Genomic DNA, 20,300 nt, shown 5'->3' on the forward strand with positions numbered 1-20,300 from the left:
AATACATTTGTAGCCTTACAGAGCATTTGTTTTTAGATGGGGTCAGTGATACAGTAAAGGTGAAATGCCCCAGAGGGGGTGCCAAGTCCCTACGAGACACACTCTGTGCTATCAGGAGACTGCCAAGAGTCAGCACAGGGACAAGAGTCTCAGTTTTCAACCAATTGTACAGAATGTACAGAATGAATATATATATATATATATATGTTATTCTCTGTATATAATATGGCATGAATATTGGGCAAAGTGTTAACCATTAGACATCACATGATCATGAAGTGCATCACAGAACAACTTGGGCAGAGCCCTGGTGCCCCCCACTACTCCTGGGCATAACACACAGCCGCCAGTCAGGGTTTAGTTGTGCAATGTCACCGGGGCCAAGTGTCCCTCCCCCAGCGTCTTGCTGCTTCAGCTGTCGCTCTATATATTTAGCCAGGGAAGATGCAGATGTAAAGTGATAGCTCTTTTCTGTTTTCCTTGAGCTGACAGTTAGGCTTCAGGGCACGAGAGGAGCCAGGGGGGAAAAATAACATATATATATATATATATATAATATATATATATATATATATATACACATACAGTATATGCACATTATATTAGTATACAGCTGGCGTCTGACAATACATATAGAATATATATATATTTTATATATATATATATATATATCTATATATATATATATATATCTATATCTATATCTACACACACACATATATATATATATATATATATATATATATATATATATATATATATATATATATATATATATATATATATATATATATATATATATATATATATATATATATATATATACACACATACACACACACACACACATACATATATACATACATACATACATACATACATACACAAATAAAAGGGAATTCTATGGGGGCACATGTGGGTACTGGTATTGTTAAGGTTCTAGTTGGAATATAGGGCAGAGGGCAGACAAGGTGCCATGATGTAAATACTGGATAAAGATGCCCATTCAGCAAAACAAATAGAAATGGAGTATCTGTGGGATGATTTCCAGGCCCAGCCCAACACATAATCCATCATGGAGAGTAGCAACGAGCACTGGGGGGCACAGGGAGGAGGGTGGGCACTGGGTGGCACAGGGAGGAGCTTGGGCCAATGCCAGTCACTCACCTCGTCGCTCTCCTCAACATCCACACTGCCGTTGGCATCATCGTCCATCTGTTTGTGAATACTCATCACCGCCTCGAAGCTGAGCAGCTCATCAGTACTGTGGCACAGGAGCTTGTCTATCCGACAGAATTCTGTAGGACAAAAATCACACGGTTACTTTTATACGTCACTAAACCAATAGGTAGACACTCAAACATCCCCATCACCAAACTGCCACCTCCTTTAATGCCCAAACCACAATGGCAAATCCCGAAAACTCTCAATTCCCACATTGGCACTTAAAATAATCTTCTAATTCCCACACTGGCACATCCCTAAAATCCCAATTCTTAGATTTGCACATCCTTAAACTCCTAATTCCCTAACTGGCACATCCCAAAGATTTAAATTTCCAGACTGGCACATCCCAAACCTCCCACACCAATTCCCAGAACAACACGAATTCCCAAACTGTCACATACCTAAAATCCCAATTCCAAGACCAATTCCCAGAACAACACTAATTCCCAAACTGTCAAAAACCTAAGATCCAAATTCCAAGACCAATTCCCAGAACAACACTAATTCCCAAACTGCCACATACCCAAGATCCCAATTCCCAGAATGGCACATCCCAAATAACCAGATAGGCACTTCCCTAAAATTCTAAGTCCAAAGCTGGCACTTCCCTAAGATTCCAATTCCCAGACTGAGAAAAGGACAAACGTAAGGTCCCAGACAGATTAATAAAGAAGAGAGGCCAGTGCTTACTATACAGTGTATTGAATAAATCATTATATATAATATTAACCCTTGAAGCACATAACCTATAGCAAGGCCCTGTATGGATTTAGATATTGTGATATATACACACACACACACACACACACACACACACACACACACACACACACGAGTACAGATATACGAGTGGAAAGAGATTAAAGGGAACGAGTCACCCAAACAAAAAGCTGTATAGTAAAGTCCTTTTCAAATAAAACATGAAACCCAGATGGTTTTGTATTGTTATTATTATTATTATTATTATTATTACTACTAATATTCTTAATAAAACATTTATGCTTCAAATTCCCTAAAAAGATATGTGAGCTGTCAATCATATTTTGCCCATATGCCCGAGGCACGACTTGTTTATTTTGCTGCTGCAGTTTATAGTGGGTCTGGCACAATATCCGACACACACTGGGTACAAGTGATGGATATTTAGGGATGAACTGAATCCACTATTTGGGAATAGCCAAATCCCAAACAGAATCCTAATATGCCTCCTATGCAAACTAGGGACGGGAAGAGAAAAAGTGGCAAAAAATTTTTTTTACTTACTTGTTATGTGACAAAAAGTTACGTGATTTCCGTTCACGCCCGTAACTTGCATAGGCACAAGGATTAGACCAAATCCTGCTGAAAAAAGGCCGAATCCTGAACGGAATCCTGGATTTGTTACATCCCTAGTAGTTCCGCACAAGGACACTGAGTGGGGCATTACTCCTAATAGAATGACTTGCTGCATAGCAGTTATTATTTCATTTATTACTTTACCCAAGGGGAAGGGGCAATTGCCAATACTTGAAATGCCACTGCCCCAAGCCCAGATCATTCCTATACACTAAGCCCAGCCCATGGCGCAGTTATCTATTCTTACCAACAAGTTACCAGGGGGTCACTGACCCCAGCAACAACAACAACAAATGATGCAGCATTTTTGTGATTAATTTTATTACTTACCTTTTCATCCAGGCCTCTCCTATATCTCAGTCTCCTACTGTCTGGTTGCTAAGGTAAATAAAGCCTAGCAACGAATTGCAAACTTTCTCAGAATATCACTGCCTACATCATACTAGTTGATTTAATAGGATAGGCTAGACCTGTAACACACAGTAGGCATTGCAATGGCCCAGGTTCACTGTGATTAAGTAACAGACCTGGTGTGATCACAACATTGTGCCAAGACTTGTGTTACTTTCTGTGCAAACATCTTTACTGGCCGTGCCACCAACACAACAAATAAGTGACTGGGTGAGTTTAACTCATTCAGCACTGGTTGCCTCAGCAGGATCCAATTCAGCAACAAATCCCATGATCCTTAGCAGAGCAGGCAGTCTCAGCATGGCAGTGCCCAGTATCCCAACACGACAGTCTGCCCCTCCCCCATACAGCAAACCCCCAATTTCTTATTCATAAAGACAATCCAATCAGTAACATTTACATAAATTCAACTTAAAATTCTGCATATTTAAAGGGGCTCCTGCCATCCAAGCAACTCACTTTTTATAACCCCAGCTATATTGTTTGAAGGGGCTGTTCTCCTTTAAATGAACTATTAGTATGATGTAGAGAGGGATATTCTGAGACAATTTGTAATTGGTTTTCATTTTTTATTATTTGTCGTTTTTGACTTATTTAGTTTTTTATTCAGCAGCTCTTCAGTTTGTAATTTCAGCCATCTGGTTGCTAGGGTCCAACTTCCCCTAGCAACCATGCATTGATAGGAATTAGAGTCTGGAATATGAATAGGAGAGGCCTGAATAGAAAGGAATAAAAAGTAACAATAAATGTGTAGCCTTACAGAGCATTTGTTTTTTTAGATGGGGTCAGTGACCCCAATTTGAAAGCTGGAAAGAGTCAGAAGAAAAAACGAATAATTCAACAACTACAAAAAATAAAAAAAAGAAGGGCAATTGAAAAGTTGCTTCGATTTGGTCATTTTATAACATACTAAAAGTTAATGTAAAGATGAACCACCCTTTAAATATATGGGGGAGTATAAGCACAGGCCCAGGCTCAATGCTGGGGGGCATCACACACCTCATTTCTCTCTTATTTTACTTTTCCCAAATAATGCAGATCCAGGAGTGACCTATCCATAAAAGGCTGGGACTGACCCCCGAGGCAGCTTCTCCTGCACCATCACATACAGAGAGTGAAATTACAGGAAAGACAGGTTGTGGGTCGCTGACCCGTAACTGCTGACTGTTCATTATAAGAGTGGAGAGAATGCGGGAGATACTGGTGTGATGGGAGGAATGTGCTGGTACCTGCCCCACAACATCGGGAGAGCACAAAAACAACTGTAAAATAATTAAAGGGCCAGATACTCCATAAGTAGTGAATATTGACTGATAGGAGTCTATGCACAGCCTTATTTACTTACAAAATTGGGCAAATTCCAATGAAATGGAGCACAATTCTCTTCCTTGCTGCACTGACCACTTAAAGGGGTTGTTCACCTTTAAATTAACTGTTAGTATGATGTAGACTGAGAGTGATATTCTGAGCCAAATTGCAATTGGTTTTATTATTTGTGGTTTTTGAGTTATTTAGCTTTTTATTCAGCAGCTCTCCAGTTTTCAATTTCAGCCATCTGGTTGCTAAGGTCCAAATTACCCTAGCAACCATGCATTGATTTGAATAAGAGACTGGAATATGAATAGGAAAGGCCTGAATAGAATGATGAGGAATAAAAAAGTAACAATAACAATACATTTGTAGCCTTACAGAGTATTTGTTTTTAGATGGGGTCAGTGACCCCCATTTGAAAGCTGGAAAGAGTCAGAAGAAAAAAGGCAAATAATTAAAAAACTATAAAAAAATAAATAACGAAGACCAATTGAAAAGTTGCTTAGAATTGGCCATTCTATAACATACTAAAAGTTACCTTAAAGATGTACCATCACGCAAACAAGGGGGTGCCATAGTAGCACAAGAGCTCACACTCACAGAAAGAGTTAATAGATCGTGGGAATGGGGAAAGGAGTTCTCTGTTTACAGAATGAAAAATCACAAACACACCCAGATATTAAACATTGTGCTGTGTAAACTGCAGCTCATGGGATTCTGCAATGAAACAGCACGATAATAAAAGGAAAAGCTAAACCTCAGGAACAGAGCAGACATCACAAATGGAATTCCAATAAATCACATTATTATTATAATACACTTTAATTAAAATAAGCTTATAGCTGCAATATGTGTTAAGTACAAGCTCTAATTACCCATTTTAAACAATACCTTTTTATTACTGCACTGAAAAGCTTTTCATTATAAAGTCAAACACCTAATCCTCACTTTACTATATTAATATTATTAACAACACAATAAGCGATGAACGGAAATCTCAGTGCTTACAGCAGAGCCCCCCACTGGGCATGATAAGGATATTAGGAGTTATACAGGGTATCACTCATGTATTATAAGGGATAATGTACCCCCTACTGTAAATGATAAGGATATTAGAAGTCACTGAGGGGTTGTTCTGTGACCATATAAAGGCACAAGGCTGCAGGCTGAGTTATACAGGGAACTCTGAGTATCACTCATGTATTATAAGGGATAATGTACCCCTACTGTAAATGATAAGGATATTAGAAGTCACTGAGGGGTTAGCGTGACCATATAAAGACACAAGGCTGCAGGCTGAGTTATACAGGGAACTCTGAGTATCACTCATGTATTATAAGGGATAATGTACCCCCTACTGTAAATGATAAGGATATTAGAAGTCACTGAGGGGTTGTTCTGTGACCATATAAAGGCACAAGGCTGCAGGCTGAGTTATACAGGGAACTCTGAGTATCACTCATGTATTATAAGGGATAATGTACCCCCTACTGTAAATGATAAGGATATTAGAAGTCACTGAGGGGTTTGTTCTGTGGACCAATATAAAGGCCACAGGCTGCCAGGCTGAGTTTATACAGGGAAACTCCTGAGTATCACTCATGTATTTATAGAGGGGATAATGTACCCCTACTGTAAATGTAAGGGATAATTAGAGGTTCACTGAGGGGTTAGCGTGACCATATGACAAGACACAAGGCTGCAGGCTGAGTTCATACAGGGAACTCTGAGTATCATCATGTATTATAAGGGATAATGTACCCCTACTGTAAATGATAAGGATATTAGAAGTCATGAGGGGTTAGCGTGACCATATAAAGACACAAGGCTGCAGGCTGAGTTATACAGGGAACTCTGAGTTATCACTCATGTATTATAAAGGGATAATGTACCCCCTACTGTAAATGATAAGGATATTAGAAGTCACTGAGGGGTTAGTGTGACCATATAAAGACACAAGGCTGCAGGCTGAGTTATACAGGGAACTCTGAGTATCACTTGTGTATTATAAGGTATAATGTACCCCCTACTGTAAATGATAAGGATATTAGAAGTCACCGAGGGGTTGTTCTGTGACCATATAAAGGCACAAGTCTGCAGGCTGAGTTATACAGGGAACTCTGAGTATCACTCATGTATTATAAGGGATAATGTACCCCCTACTGTAAATGATAAGGATATTAGAGGTCACTTTAATGTCTTCCTATTTTAAAGGGGAAACAACCCCAAAATAACAACTTGACATAAACTTAGAGCATCTTTGCAATGTACAAGTGAGTTTAGTGGTTTCAGAGATATTAATAGTTTCAGAGAGCAGCTAATTTTAGGTTTTTGCCTCAACAGCCCTCTTTGAAGGTCAGGGTCAGTGACCCCAGCTGTTTATGCACTTTCTGTATTCATTTATCCCTAAGCTTGAGGACTCTCAGTTGAAACCTGGTATAAGTCCAGAATAGAGAGATCTCAGTAACTGCTGAAAGTAGAAAACAAGTGGAAATAGCAGAAGCTCAGAGGAGAGGTCTCAGTGTGTGATTAATGATTCTTAGAAGTGGGTGAGAGCAGCCAGAACGTATCCACAGTAAAGGGTGTGTTTTGTCTGTAGGAGAGAGGAAGGTGGCGGTTGTATCTTGCACAACACTTGTTACTTGGTGCAGCCGGATGCAGAGAGGAAGCGGCAGGAGGAAGTGGCAGAAGATAAAGTGTCACACAACAATATGGACAACTGGCACCTGGGAACGGCACGATCTGTACAGGAGGAGGAGAAAGGAGGCTGCACAGCAGTTATAAAGGGGAAAAAGAGGTGCAGAGATTAGCACCTAAAGGTTGCAACAGCTGCTATGGAGCCTGCACTTCTGTTAGTCATTAGTGGGAGGCCTGACACAGTATTCACTAGGGAGCCAGAAACTGAACTCAAAGCCCCAAACTAACAGCTAAATAAACAGATAATCTAACATGTTCCACTGTGTGTTCCAGCCAATGAACCTGTGACAAGTAGTACCTACCCCTGCACCCCAGGTCTGCATGGCCACTCCCCTCCTGCACCCCAGGCCTGCATGGCTACTACTCCTCCTGTACCACAGGCCTACATGGCCACTCCTCCTCCTGTACCCCAGGACTACATGGCCACTCACCTCCTGCTCCCCAGGCCTGCATGGCTACTACTCCTGCACCCCAGGCCTGCATGGCCACTACTCCTCCTGCACCCCAGGCCTGCATGGCTACTACTCCTCCTGTACCACAGGCCTACATGGCTACTCCTCCTCCTGTACCCCAGGACTACATGGCCACTCCCCTCCTGCTACCCAGGCCTGCATGGCTACTACTCCTCCAGTACCCCAGGCCTGCATGGCCACTCCTCCCCCCTGCAGCCCAGGTGCATGGCTACTACTCCCCCTGCACCCCAGGCCTACATGGCCTCTGCACGGCAGAACTGTAACCCTTGTGCCTGTACTACAGGCCTCTATGAAGAATTCTGCCCTGCTGGCTTGCATGCCTTTAAAAAATAATGTATAGGCTGCAGCAACCCGTTTGCATATTTCTCTTAAGAGACTCAATAAAATACATCAACCCCTGCAATATGCAGAATTGAGCAGTTCAATATAAAGTTGTAGTTGTCCTTCATTATGTTTCACTCAGGGCCCCACTTTATTTGCTGCAATTTCCCTGTCGGCAGAGCAATGAGAGGAGCGGAGGCAATAGGATCACATTCTGCCCCTCCAGGTCTGACATAAGAGAATGTGCTGGTACCAACCCTCCTCCTCGCCCGCATTTCACTATGTGAGGTTACCTGCAAAATTAATGGAAATCTCGTGAGTAATCTTTTAATAGCAAAAAGGAAATTACAGGTTTTGGAAGCAGATCATAAATTATGTCAAGATGTTCCAGAATCCCGGAGAGACGGCTGCACAAGGAACTGCAGAACAATTCTCTTGTGTTTCTACTGGTTTAATGAAAAAGTCGAGGACTGAAAAAAGTACAAAAACTCTGAATTAAGAACAGTCTGGGCTTTGGCTTCATGATACATGCGGCTAGTAGAGGGGCACGTACCCCAAAATATAATGTTCTACCGAATCAACTAAGTGACAATAAATCCAGATTAAACCAGAATACAGTAAAACAGACTTGTGCAGAGCTGACACTCTAGCTGGTTTTGGCTGCTTTAAGCACCTTGCCCCAAAGGACAAGTATCAGGGTAACGCTTCCCACTGAATCTGTTAATCGGCTGATGGGGTCAGTGACCCTGACAACTATAACTGTAATTTCAGGCTGCAAAGAGACAACGAGAAGAAAGGAGTCTTTTTGCAACCTGAATAACTATGTTGCGATGGAACAGAAAATACAAGTTTAGGCTTCCAAAAGTGCACATAAATACAATATTTACAGAAATACAATGTTTAAATGATTTTAAGGGATGGAGACGCAAATGAAGGAGATCCCGAGCATTCCGGATAACAGATCCTGTCCGTGTAGAGAGTGTGGGTAAGAGCCAAACCAGATATTAATTCCTGGAGAAATACAGGTTCATTGAGAGATCCCATGATAGGGAGATGCTACCGAGAACAAAGCAGAGATTGAAGGTGAGAGCTGGAATAACCGGATACACAGGGATTGGCACAGTCCCACTCAGTAAATATTAGCACATGGGGGGTGACATTAAAAGGAATAGGACAGTTGGGGGTGCACTCCTGCCTCCGGCTCCACCAAAAACAAACACATTTACCCACATGAAGAAGCGACGAGACAAAGGAATCTCACCCACTCCTCTCGGCTGCCGGTGGGCGTGAGCACTCAGGAATCCTCTTCCACAATATTCCCATGAATTTACTACAAAGTTTTTTTTTTGTTTGAATCCAGTTCAAATGTGGGTTTTTTTATGCTTTCCTCTCCATGATTTATTCTTTGCAGCAATATATGTTTCTGCCCCAGATCAGTGATGCCCAAACAAACAATGGCATTTGGTAAGATCCACGGGTGCAAGTAAAACACAGAAGACCGGCCCCAGGAGGCCGCAAGGGGGCTCCCAGTTTGGACATATCAACGAGATCGGACACAATCATAAGATCTGTCAAAATTGACCCCAACTAGGAGAAAAGTCACAACCAGAAGGCAACAAAAAGCCTATAGCTGCCCATACATATTAACAGATATCTTTCTTAAAGGGATACTATCACGGGCAAACTTTCCATTACAGTTAATAGTGCTGCTCCAACAGAATTCTGCACTGAAATCCAATTCTCAAAAGAGCAAAGAGCAGCCTAACAGCAGAACAATGGGAAGGTAACAAGATAGCAGCTCCCTAACACAAGATAACAGCTGCCTGGTAGATCTAAGAACAACACTCAATAGTAAAATCCAGGTCCCACTGAGACACATTCAGTTACATTGAGTAGGAGAAACCACAGGCTGCCAGAAAGCAGTTCCATCCTAAAGTGCTGGCTCTTTCTGAAATCACATGACTAGGCAAAATGACCTGAGATGCCCCTACACACCAATATTACAACTAAATACACTTGCTGGTTCAGGAATGACATTTTATATTGTAGAGTGAATTATTTGCAGTGTAAACAGTGTCATTTAGAAATAAAAACTACATCATAAAGATCATGACAGAATCCCTTTAAAGTCACCCAGTGACATAATTCATGCCTGGCCTACAAGCCAATGTCTATGGTCTTTGCTTCTCTCTCTCTATGCACACAATTATATTCTAGTTAGAAAAACCAAATTATATCCGTTCCCAACACAATGGATTTTTGAGCCACACCCTATTACACATTCCTATAAGCTGTTGGCAAAGACTCCTATAATATTATAATTAATTATTAATAGCTGTGTATGAAATAAGCATAGGAACAGCAAAATAGCACAAAATGACATTATGGCACAGATAGCACTGCTGCTTCCAATGGGGATCAGATAGGATCTGTGCAGCCACTGGGACAGAATGCTCTGTTATACAGATAGCTAGAATCTCAGCTGCCATAAAGCAGGACAGGACTGCTGCTTACAATGGGGATCAGATAGGATATGTGCAGCCACTGGGACAGAATGCTCTGTTATACAGATAGCTAGAATCTCAGCTGCCATAAAGCAGGACAGGACTGCTGCTTACAATGGGGATCAGATAGGATCTGTGCAGCCACTGGGACAGAATGCTCTGTTATACAGATAGCTAGAATCTTCAGCTGCCATAAAGCAGGACAGGACTGCTGCTTACAATGGGGATCACATAGGATCTGTGCAGCCACTGGGACAGAATGTTCTGTTATACAGATAGCTAGAATCTCAGCTGCCATAAAGCAGGGCAGGACTGCTGCTTACAATGAGGATCAGATAGGATCTGTGCAGCCACTGGGACAGAATGCTCTGTTATACAGATAGCTAGAAACTCAGCTGCCATAAAGCAGGACAGGACTGCTGCTTTCAATGGGGATCAACAATAGGATCTGTGCAGCCACTGGGACAGAATGCTCTGTTATACAGATAGCTAGAATCTCAGCTGCCCATAAAGCAGGACAGGACTGCTGCTTCCAATGGGGATCAGATAGGATCTGTGCAGCCACTGGGACAGAATGTTCTGTTATACAGATAGCTAGAATCTCAGCTGCCATAAAGCAGGACTGGACTGCTGCTTACAATGGGGATCAGATAGGATCTGTGCAGCCACTGGGATAGAATGTTCTGTTATACAGATAGCTAGAATCTCAGCTGCCATAAAGCAGGACAGGACTGCTGCTTACAATGGGGATCACATAGGATCTGTGCAGCCACTGGGACAGAATGTTCTGTTATACAGATAGCTAGAATCTCAGCTGCCATAAAGCAGGGCAGGACTGCTGCTTCCAATGGGGATCAGATAGGATCTGTGCAGCCACTGGGACAGAATGCTCTGTTATACAGATAGCTAGAAACTCAGCTGCCATAAAGCAGGACAGGACTGCTGCTTCCAATGGGGATCACATAGGATCTGTGCAGCCACTGGGACAGAATGCTCTGTTATACAGATAGCTAGAATCTCAGCTGCCATAAAGCAGGACAGGACTGCTGCTTACAATGGGGATCACATAGGATCTGTGCAGCCACTGGGACAGAATGTTCTGTTATACAGATAGCTAGAATCTCAGCTGCCATAAAGCAGGGCAGGACTGCTGCTTACAATGAGGATCAGATAGGATCTGTGCAGCCACTGGGACAGAATGCTCTGTTATACAGATAGCTAGAAACTCAGCTGCCATAAAGCAGGACAGGACTGCTGCTTTCAATGGGGATCACATAGGATCTGTGCAGCCACTGGGACAGAATGCTCTGTTATACAGATAGCTAGAATCTCAGCTGCCATAAAGCAGGACAGGACTGCTGCTTCCAATGGGGATCAGATAGGATCTGTGCAGCCACTGGGACAGAATGTTCTGTTATACAGATAGCTAGAATCTCAGCTGCCATAAAGCAGGACAGGACTGCTGTACAAGGCCTCATTGTGTGGGGTCGGTGTGTGTGTTTGGGACTGGGTGTTGGCTAGAGACAGTTGAAATACAAAGTAGGATGTGGGTGACACAATGTTTGTACGTTGCAGTTATTTAAATGCCAAGGAACCTCATGTGCCAACAGAACAATGATAATGTAACAATCACTTGCTGGTGTATAATAATTCTGCACCTCAGCTTGGCGCACACAAGTAAAGATCACATTCAGAGAGCGAAAACATTTCATTGTTCTGTATTTCGGCACAAGGAGGGCGTTTGATTCTCCCTCTCTGTAAATCTCAGGCCGGTTCACCCACTTAACTCATGGCATCTATTAGACTCAGAAGCAATTTGCCTGAGTAATTGGCACTGCAAAGGGAAGTGTAATGAGCTCTGTGCCCTTCTTCTGGCGAATATCATTAGGATTTATTGGTGAGAGCGGGTACAGCCACTCTGAGTGCTGCTTTTATTGGCCCATTAATGCTGGGCACCATGCCAGGGGCTGCAACACACCAAGGACAATGTATCTTTATTAATGAAACCAGCGCTCAGGTGAACATAAATATATATTTATATAATGAATAAAGTACACCCTATTGTAAAATATAAGGATATTACAAGTCACCATATAAAAGCACAAGGCCGAAGGCTGTTTTAATACAGGTCGTGGAACTCCGAGGTAACTTCTAATATCCTCATATTTTGCAACAGGGGGTACTTTATTTATTGTTATACACACGTTTCAGTGAGTCATGTGACAGAAATGACATCACTACTCACCGTTTATAACCGATGACATCACTAGTCACCGTTTATAACTGATTACGTCACTACTCACCGTTTATAAGGATCATGGCTTTTGTGTATTATATAATGGACAAAAGCCATGAATATCTTCTAAATGACATTCTTATAAACAGCGAATAGTGAAATCATCAGTTATAAACGGTGACTCGGGGCAATATAATATATAGTGAATAAAGTACCCCCTTTTGTAAAATATAGGGATATTATAAGTTACCGAGGAGTTTCATGACCATATAAAAACACGAGGCCGAAGGCCGAGTGTTTTTATACAGGTCATGGAACTCCGAGGTAACTTCTAATATCCTCATATTTTACAACTGGGGGGTACTTTATTTATTATAATACACAAATTTCAATGAGTCATGTGACAGAAATGACATCAGAACTCACCGTTTATAACTGATGACATCAGAACTCACCGTTTATAAGGATATAATTTACAGGATATTCATGGCTTTTGTGTATTATAATACACAAAAGCCATGAATATCCTGTAAATTATATCCTTATAAACGGTGAGTTCTGTTGTCATCAGTTATAAACGGTGAGTTCTGATGTCATTTCTGTCACATGACTCACTGAAATATATGTATTATAATAAATAAAGTACTCCCAGTTGCAAAATATGAGGATATTAGAAGTTACCTCGGAGTTCCATGACCTGTATAAAAACCACTCCGCCTTCAGCCTCGTACTTTTATTTGGTAATGAAACTCCTCGGTGACTTATAATATCCTTATATTTTACAATAGGGGGTTACTTTATTCACTATATATTATATTGCCCCAGTACCAGCTGCAGCACTCAGATATCCCCCTTTCCAAGCTGCACTACAAGACACCACCCTGATACCACCCAACCCCAGCCATGATGCCCCATTTCCAAGTATCCTGACGTTTTTCAATATGAGCGAATGAAGAAACTGGTTTAATTCCATTCTCAACCGACTCCTCCACCCAAAAACGACATTTTGCATAACAGAAGTCAATTTAGTTTGAAGCCACTTCCCAATATACATTCATGACACATGTAATTGCCTTTGGCAGCAGTATCTGTCTGGCTATTTATATCCTCTGCACAGCTTGTTCCGACTCCCGCAACAATGTAGCAGAAGCAGCTGATGAATAACCAAGGAGAACAAACTTCTGCTACATTGGTTCAACAGTCAGAATGAGATAAGCAAACAGCGATTCAAACGACTTATAACTTGATATAACGTAACTTAAATAACTTAAATAGACAATTATCAGAAATTTGTTTATAATGATTATAATTATAAGCAAACAGTTTTGGGGGTATTGTTCCCATTTTAACCACAGATCAAATACCAAGACTCAGACATTCTATTGTTTTCTGAATAATAGCTGCTTATTTTTAATTTGATAAAGTGACAGCAGTGCAAAGAATTTGAGGATCTCATCATTTAAGGGCATTATATTATTAAAGGGGAGGTGTCCCTTTTAGTTTACTTACAGAACAGCCAATTGCAAGCAACTTTTGAATTGGTCTTTATTATTTTTTATTAGGGATGCATCGAATCCACTATTTTGGATTTTGCAGAATCCCCAAATCCTTCGCGAAAGATTCGACCAAATACCGAACCGAATGGGAACTTCCTTGTTTTGTGACAGGGGATACAATTCGCTCCCCGCCCCTAATTTGCATATGCAAATTAGGATTTGGTTCGGCCAGGCAGAAGGAACCCTGCTGGATTCAGTGCATCCCCCTTTTTTTTTTAAGATTTGCCTTTTTCTTCTGATTCTTTCCAGCTTTCAAAAGGGGGTCACTGACCCCCATCTAAAAAACAAATGCTCTGTAAGGCTACAAATGCATTGTTACTTTTTATTACTCGGCCTCTCCTATTCCAGTCTCTTATTCATATCCATGTATGGTTGCTAGAGGAATTTGGGCCCTAGCAACCAGACTGCTGCAATTGCAAACTGGAGAGCTGCTGAATAAAAAGCTAAATAAGTCAAAAACCACAAATAATAAAAAATGAAAACCAATTGGAAATTGTCTCAGAATATCCCTCTCTACATCATACTAACAGTTAATTTAAAGGTGAACAAACCCGTTAAGAGATTCTAGGAAATCTCGGTGCAGCAACCAAGGGAGTATTCCTGAGCCTTGTACAAAATTACAAACAGGACCAGAGTTCAGCAGCCACAGCACTAGGCTATAAGGCTCCTGGTTTGCAGAGTACACAGGGTGTGGCCCCAGGGCCGGCATTACAATGATCTCTATTTATTTGACTTAACATTCATCCTTGTTAAACTCAATATTTAGATTTCCAGGACAAGCTGCAGAACAACAAGTGCCCACACTCGCCGACAGTTTATACAGAGAATAAGATTCACTGTGGCCTCAATTCATCCTGCAGGAGAGGAGGGAGCTGCCATATGGGTTACCCGTCTGCATAATACAGAGCTTTACTCTCTGCACTCCATTACTTGTGAGTCAGGACTACCACTGGCCAACGCTCGGCTGCATATGTGGGAAATGGGGCAAGAAAAATCCCCGTATTGTGCGATTATATTTTAATCTCTGTAGCGTTGCATAATAAGTAGAAGGCGGAGCTTATTGGAGTCTGCATAGAGAGTGTGGGTTCATCATTGGGTCTGTGGGGAATAGAATGGGAGTCGGAAACCGTGATAATTCTGCAGGATCAGATCATTTGCCCAAAGGCACAAACATTACGACGGCTGAAGGGCAAGAGTCAGAGAGAAGGAGCCATTTGTGCACATATGGGGGGGGGGGGGGTGTATGGAGTGCAGGGGCTAAATTTAGCTCTGTGTTTATGTGCAACTTTCCCTCTGGAATTTGGTAAGAATTTATGGGACACTTTCCTCACCGGAACTGCTCATAAACTCTCGGTCTGTAGAAAAAGGAAGAAAGTTGGAAAAATGATGAGTAAATGAAACAATAACCCTTGCACCAATGTCAACTCTACTCAAAAAGTATACTTGCACCAATGTCAACTCTACTCACAAAGTATCCTTGCACCAATGCCAACTCTACTCACAAAGTATCCTTGCACCAATGTCAACTCTACGCACAAAGTATCCTTGCACCAACGTCAACTCTACTCACAAAGTATCCTTGCACCAATGCCAACTCTATTCACAAAGTATCCTTGCACCAATGTCAACTCTATTCACAAAGTATCCTTGCACCAATGTCAACTCTATTCACAAAGTATCCTTGCACCAATGTCAACTCTATTCACAAAGTATCCTTGCACCAATGCCAACTCTATTCACAAAGTATCCTTGCACCAATGTCAACTCTATTCACAAAGTATCCTTGCACCAATGTCAACTCTATTCACAAAGTATCCTTGCACCAATGCCAACTCTACTCACAAAGTATCCTTGCACCAACGTCAACTCTACTCACAAAGTATCCTTGCACCAACGTCAACTCTACTCACAAAGTATCCTTGCACCAATGCCAACTCTATTCACAAAGTATCCTTGCACCAATGTCAACTCTACTCACAAATTATCCTTGCACCAATGCCAACTCTACGCACAAAGTATCCTTGCACCAATGCCAACTCTACGCACAAATTATCCTTGCACCAATGCCAACTCTACGCACAAAGTATCCTTGCACCAATGCCAACTCTACTCACAAATTATCCTTGCACCAATGCCAACTCTACGCACAAAGTATACTTGCACCAATGCCAACTCTATGTACAAAGTATCCTTGCACCAATGTCAACTCTACTCACAAAGTATCCTTGCACCAATGCCAACTCTATGCACAAAGTATACTTGCACCAATGTCAACTCTACTCACAAAGTATCCTTGCACCAATGCCAACTCTATGCACAAAGTATACTTGCACCAATGTCAACTCTACTCACAAAGTATCCTTGCACCAATGCCAACTCTACGCACAAAGTATACTTGCACCAATGTCAACTCTATTCACAAAGTATCCTTGCACCAATGCCAACTCTACACAAAGTATCCTTGCACCAATGCCAACTCTACGCACAAAGTATCCTTGCACCAATGCCAACTCTAATCACAAAGTATCCCCACACCACAGAACTGTGCACGCTGCAGCCGCACACAAATATTATTACAAAGCCTCTCTGCAGTATTGTGCCCATAAATCTTCAGAGAAATGTAGCCCAAAAGAAGACCTGGTGGCCGGATGCAGCCCTCTTCCCTTGTGGCACGGAAGAAGACTCACAAGTACCACAGAAATTACATTTTGATCCCATTAACCCCTTGATTACTACACGGAACAAAATAATAATCACAACTAATGATGAACAATTCCTGTAACATGGCCCCATGGGAATAGAACTCAGCTCAGAACCAGACAGCTAGCACTCACAGAGCACAGCGATCCGCACACAGATCCAATGTCACCAACAGAACCGGCCTCACATGAGCCTCTGCATTGCAGATAACTGGATGATTGTGCAGTTCTCCCACTCTATTCTACAAGCAGCAGCTCATGTGAAAAAAAATATATATATATATATATATATATATACACAGAACCAGTACATCTCAGAGTCCCCTGATCTGCTGGACACAGCACAGAGATGGAAGTAATCACAGGGAATGCAGCACTTAATGCAGCTCAGTGCAGTCTATACAGTGGGTTCAATACAAAGAGCATGTGACAGTATAACCTCTATTATATAGAGATAGCTATACATACTATTCTCATTCGCTTATGGAACGCCGGTATAGGCTGCAGCAGGGCACAGTCATTGGGTCGGGGCAGAATCATTTTAAAGGAATGGTCAAGTTAACTTTTAGTGTATGAGAAAATGGCTAATTCTAAGCAACTTTGGCCTTCATTTTTTTTTTTTTTTATATATAGTTTTTGAATTGCTTTCTTATTCTGACTCATCCCAAGTTTCAAATGGGGTTCACTGACTCCATCTAATGTTCTGTAGGGCTACAAATGCAGTTACTGAAACTTTTTATTTCTCATCTTTCTATTCAGGCCTCTCCTATTTATATTCCAGTCGCTTATTCACATCAGTGCATGGTTGCTAGGGAAATTTGGGCCCTAGCGACCAGACTGCTGAAATTGCAAACTGGAGAGCTGCTGAATAAAAAGCTAAATCAAATGACACAATCAGAGTTAAACCGATCCAGTCTGACGCATTTAGTGCAGCACATTGGGGGGGGGGGTCCCAGCAGTGACAAAAGCACAAAAAAAGAGAGTGGGCAACACTCCGTGTATCCGGCTTTGTACATCTGCTCCCAGGAACTGGCCAATCACTGCACCCATTAGCCCCACCCACCTGCACCCTACTGGGTCCCATGAGTGCTCTTTACCATTGTGAAGATTAAATATTGCCATGAATCACTTTTACTGCCACATAATAAACAACCACAAATGGAAGGGGTGATCCGTTTAGTTGCTGGGAATGACATGCTCATTATTTTATGTATACACAATTAAGATCCTCAATCGACTGAGAAACAGAATCACTTCCTGTGCTCGTCTATAAATAACTTTTAAAGGGGCGGGTCAGCTTTAAGTGTACTTTTAGTATGTTATAGAGTGGCTAATTCTAATCAACTTTGTAATTGGCCTTCGTTTTTGAATTATTTGCCTTCTTCTGACTCTTTCCAGCTTTTAAATGGGGGTCACTGACCCCGTCTAAAAAACCAATGCTCTCTAAGGCTACAAATGTATTTTTACTTTTTATTCCTCATCTTTCAATTCAAGTCCTCTCCTATTCATATTCCAGTCTCTTATTCAAATAAGTGCATGGTTGCTAGGGTAGTTTGGACCCTAGCTACCAGATGGCTGAAATTGAAAACTGGAGAGCTGCTGAATAAAAAGCTAAATAACTCAAAAAACACAAATAATAAAAAATGAAAACCAATTGCAAACTGTCTCAGAATATCACTCTCTACACCATATTAATAGTTAATTTAAAGGTGAACAACCCCTTTAAGATGAGAAATACCAAACTGCAAACACGAAAACCTTAATGTACTCCCGGTAAATCCAGGAATGTGTCAAGTTGAGAACAGGCCGATGGCCAATACACGGCTAAAGGGAAACATCAATAAATTGTGTGTGTGTGTGTGTGTGTGTGTGTGACTGCCTGGGGGAGACACAGTTAAAACTGTAAAAGCTGTAAAGCAGCCAGCTTTGGGATTTATTGGGGGCAGAGGCAAATGTCTAGGACACAACTGGGATGGGGAAGCTAGGACCCTAAGCCGCAGGAGCAAGAGTAGATGGGTTAGAGTAGGGTGCAGGGGGAAAATCTGGGGGGGGGGGGTGTTGGTGAGCAGTTGAGTTTAGAGTAGTGTTGAGCAGATACGGTGGAGGTACAGAGGTTTTGGTGGGGAGTGTGAGGAATAGAGGTTCAGGCGTCCTTCCCTAGTGCACAAGTACCTCTTGGCCTGGCTGTAAAGCAGCCAGCTTTGGACTTATTTGGGGTAGACAACAAAGGCAAATGCCTAGGACCCAACTGGGGAGGGGAAGCTAGGACCCTACACCCAAGTTTTTGATAAGGTGGAGATAAGGTGAAGGTACAGGGGTTTTTGGTGGTGAGTGTGTGGAATAGAGGTTCAGGCATCCTTCCCTAGTGCACAAGTACCTCTTGGCCTGGCTCTGATGGCTCCAAATTCCCCTTTGAAGTTCAACATGTGACCAGGGCCCCACTTAGTCCCTATCAAGATTGTAAATGTATGAACACATTTTAAAGATGGGCTTTAAAGGCTGTCCCCCAACCAAGCCTTTGGCCCCCTTGGGGGCCAAACATACAGTTTAGGAACCACTGGTGTAAGGGAGCCATATCTCTCAGTACATTTAATACATACCAACAATATCTTGGGGCACGTTGCCTTATGCAGCCATATGGATTCCCTGCACATGCATTGTGCCCCTCCCACTGAACCTTTTTCGTGGGAGGGGCATCTCAAAGTAAAGGCAATTTTAAGCCTCCTTTAACCTGAAGTCAAGGAGAGCACCTATGAGAAGAGAAAAGTCTCTACAGACTGGTGCCCAGCAAGCCCTAGGGAAGGGACTCTGTACAGGTTTCACCCAAGATCAAGAAGCATGACTGCTCCCGCTCATCAATCAAATATATCAATGTAAGCAAACACCAAGTCCCTACACTTCATATACAGAACAACAAAGAGCAGATTTGCCCTAAAGATGCGTCGAGGAAATAGTCAACTATATAATGTGCACTGAATAGCACGAGTCAGATTTCCCCAAGAGGCAGAAGTTTGGGGTAACATTGAGACAGGGGTACTTGGCCCCCCGCTGAATCACTGGCCACAAAAACCTCTGCTTTCCAACACAATCAGTGAGACGTAACCAAGTGCAACACAAAGTATGGTCAGAAAGAGACTTTAAATTATATCCTAATGGGCCTTTGTATAAAAGAGGAGACATCTGTCTGGGGCCCATGATCCCCCAGCACAAGGGAACTCTATGAATGAACTAATAACTTTAATTATATTTAATTATACCAACAACCTCCTATACATGGTAAAAGCTCTTTCCATGAGATCAAGCGGAAAGCACTTTGATCAGACTAACCAGACCCAGAATATAGAGAATAAATCAGAACACAAGAACCTCGGTCCCGGGGGGTTCAGAATCAGAACAGTAGCGCTGGTCAATAGCACCCAACCAGCAATAGCACCCACACAGATCGTGCTCAGGGCTGGAATGTACAAAAGGGGCCCAGAAATCTCTATTGGATCCATTTCCATTCACAGTACATAGGGACAAACTCAGCA

At 42.0% G+C, this 20,300-nt stretch overlaps 1 protein-coding gene across 13 annotated transcripts in view; it reads right to left on the reverse strand.

The window, feature by feature from the left end:
• The window catches only part of stim1.L (stromal interaction molecule 1 L homeolog), a 61,148-nt gene that overhangs the window by 23,208 nt on the left and 17,640 nt on the right, over window positions 1-20,300 (reverse strand). For all 13 annotated transcript variants that reach the window (XM_041581137.1, XM_041581148.1, XM_041581147.1 and 10 more), the window contains 1 exon segment: window positions 1,168-1,298. In XM_041581137.1, coding sequence (XP_041437071.1) covers window positions 1,168-1,298 — 131 coding nt within the window.

The sequence above is a fragment of the Xenopus laevis genome, chromosome 2L (genome assembly GCF_017654675.1).
Source record: "Xenopus laevis strain J_2021 chromosome 2L, Xenopus_laevis_v10.1, whole genome shotgun sequence".
Classification (NCBI taxonomy): domain Eukaryota; kingdom Metazoa; phylum Chordata; class Amphibia; order Anura; family Pipidae; genus Xenopus; species Xenopus laevis.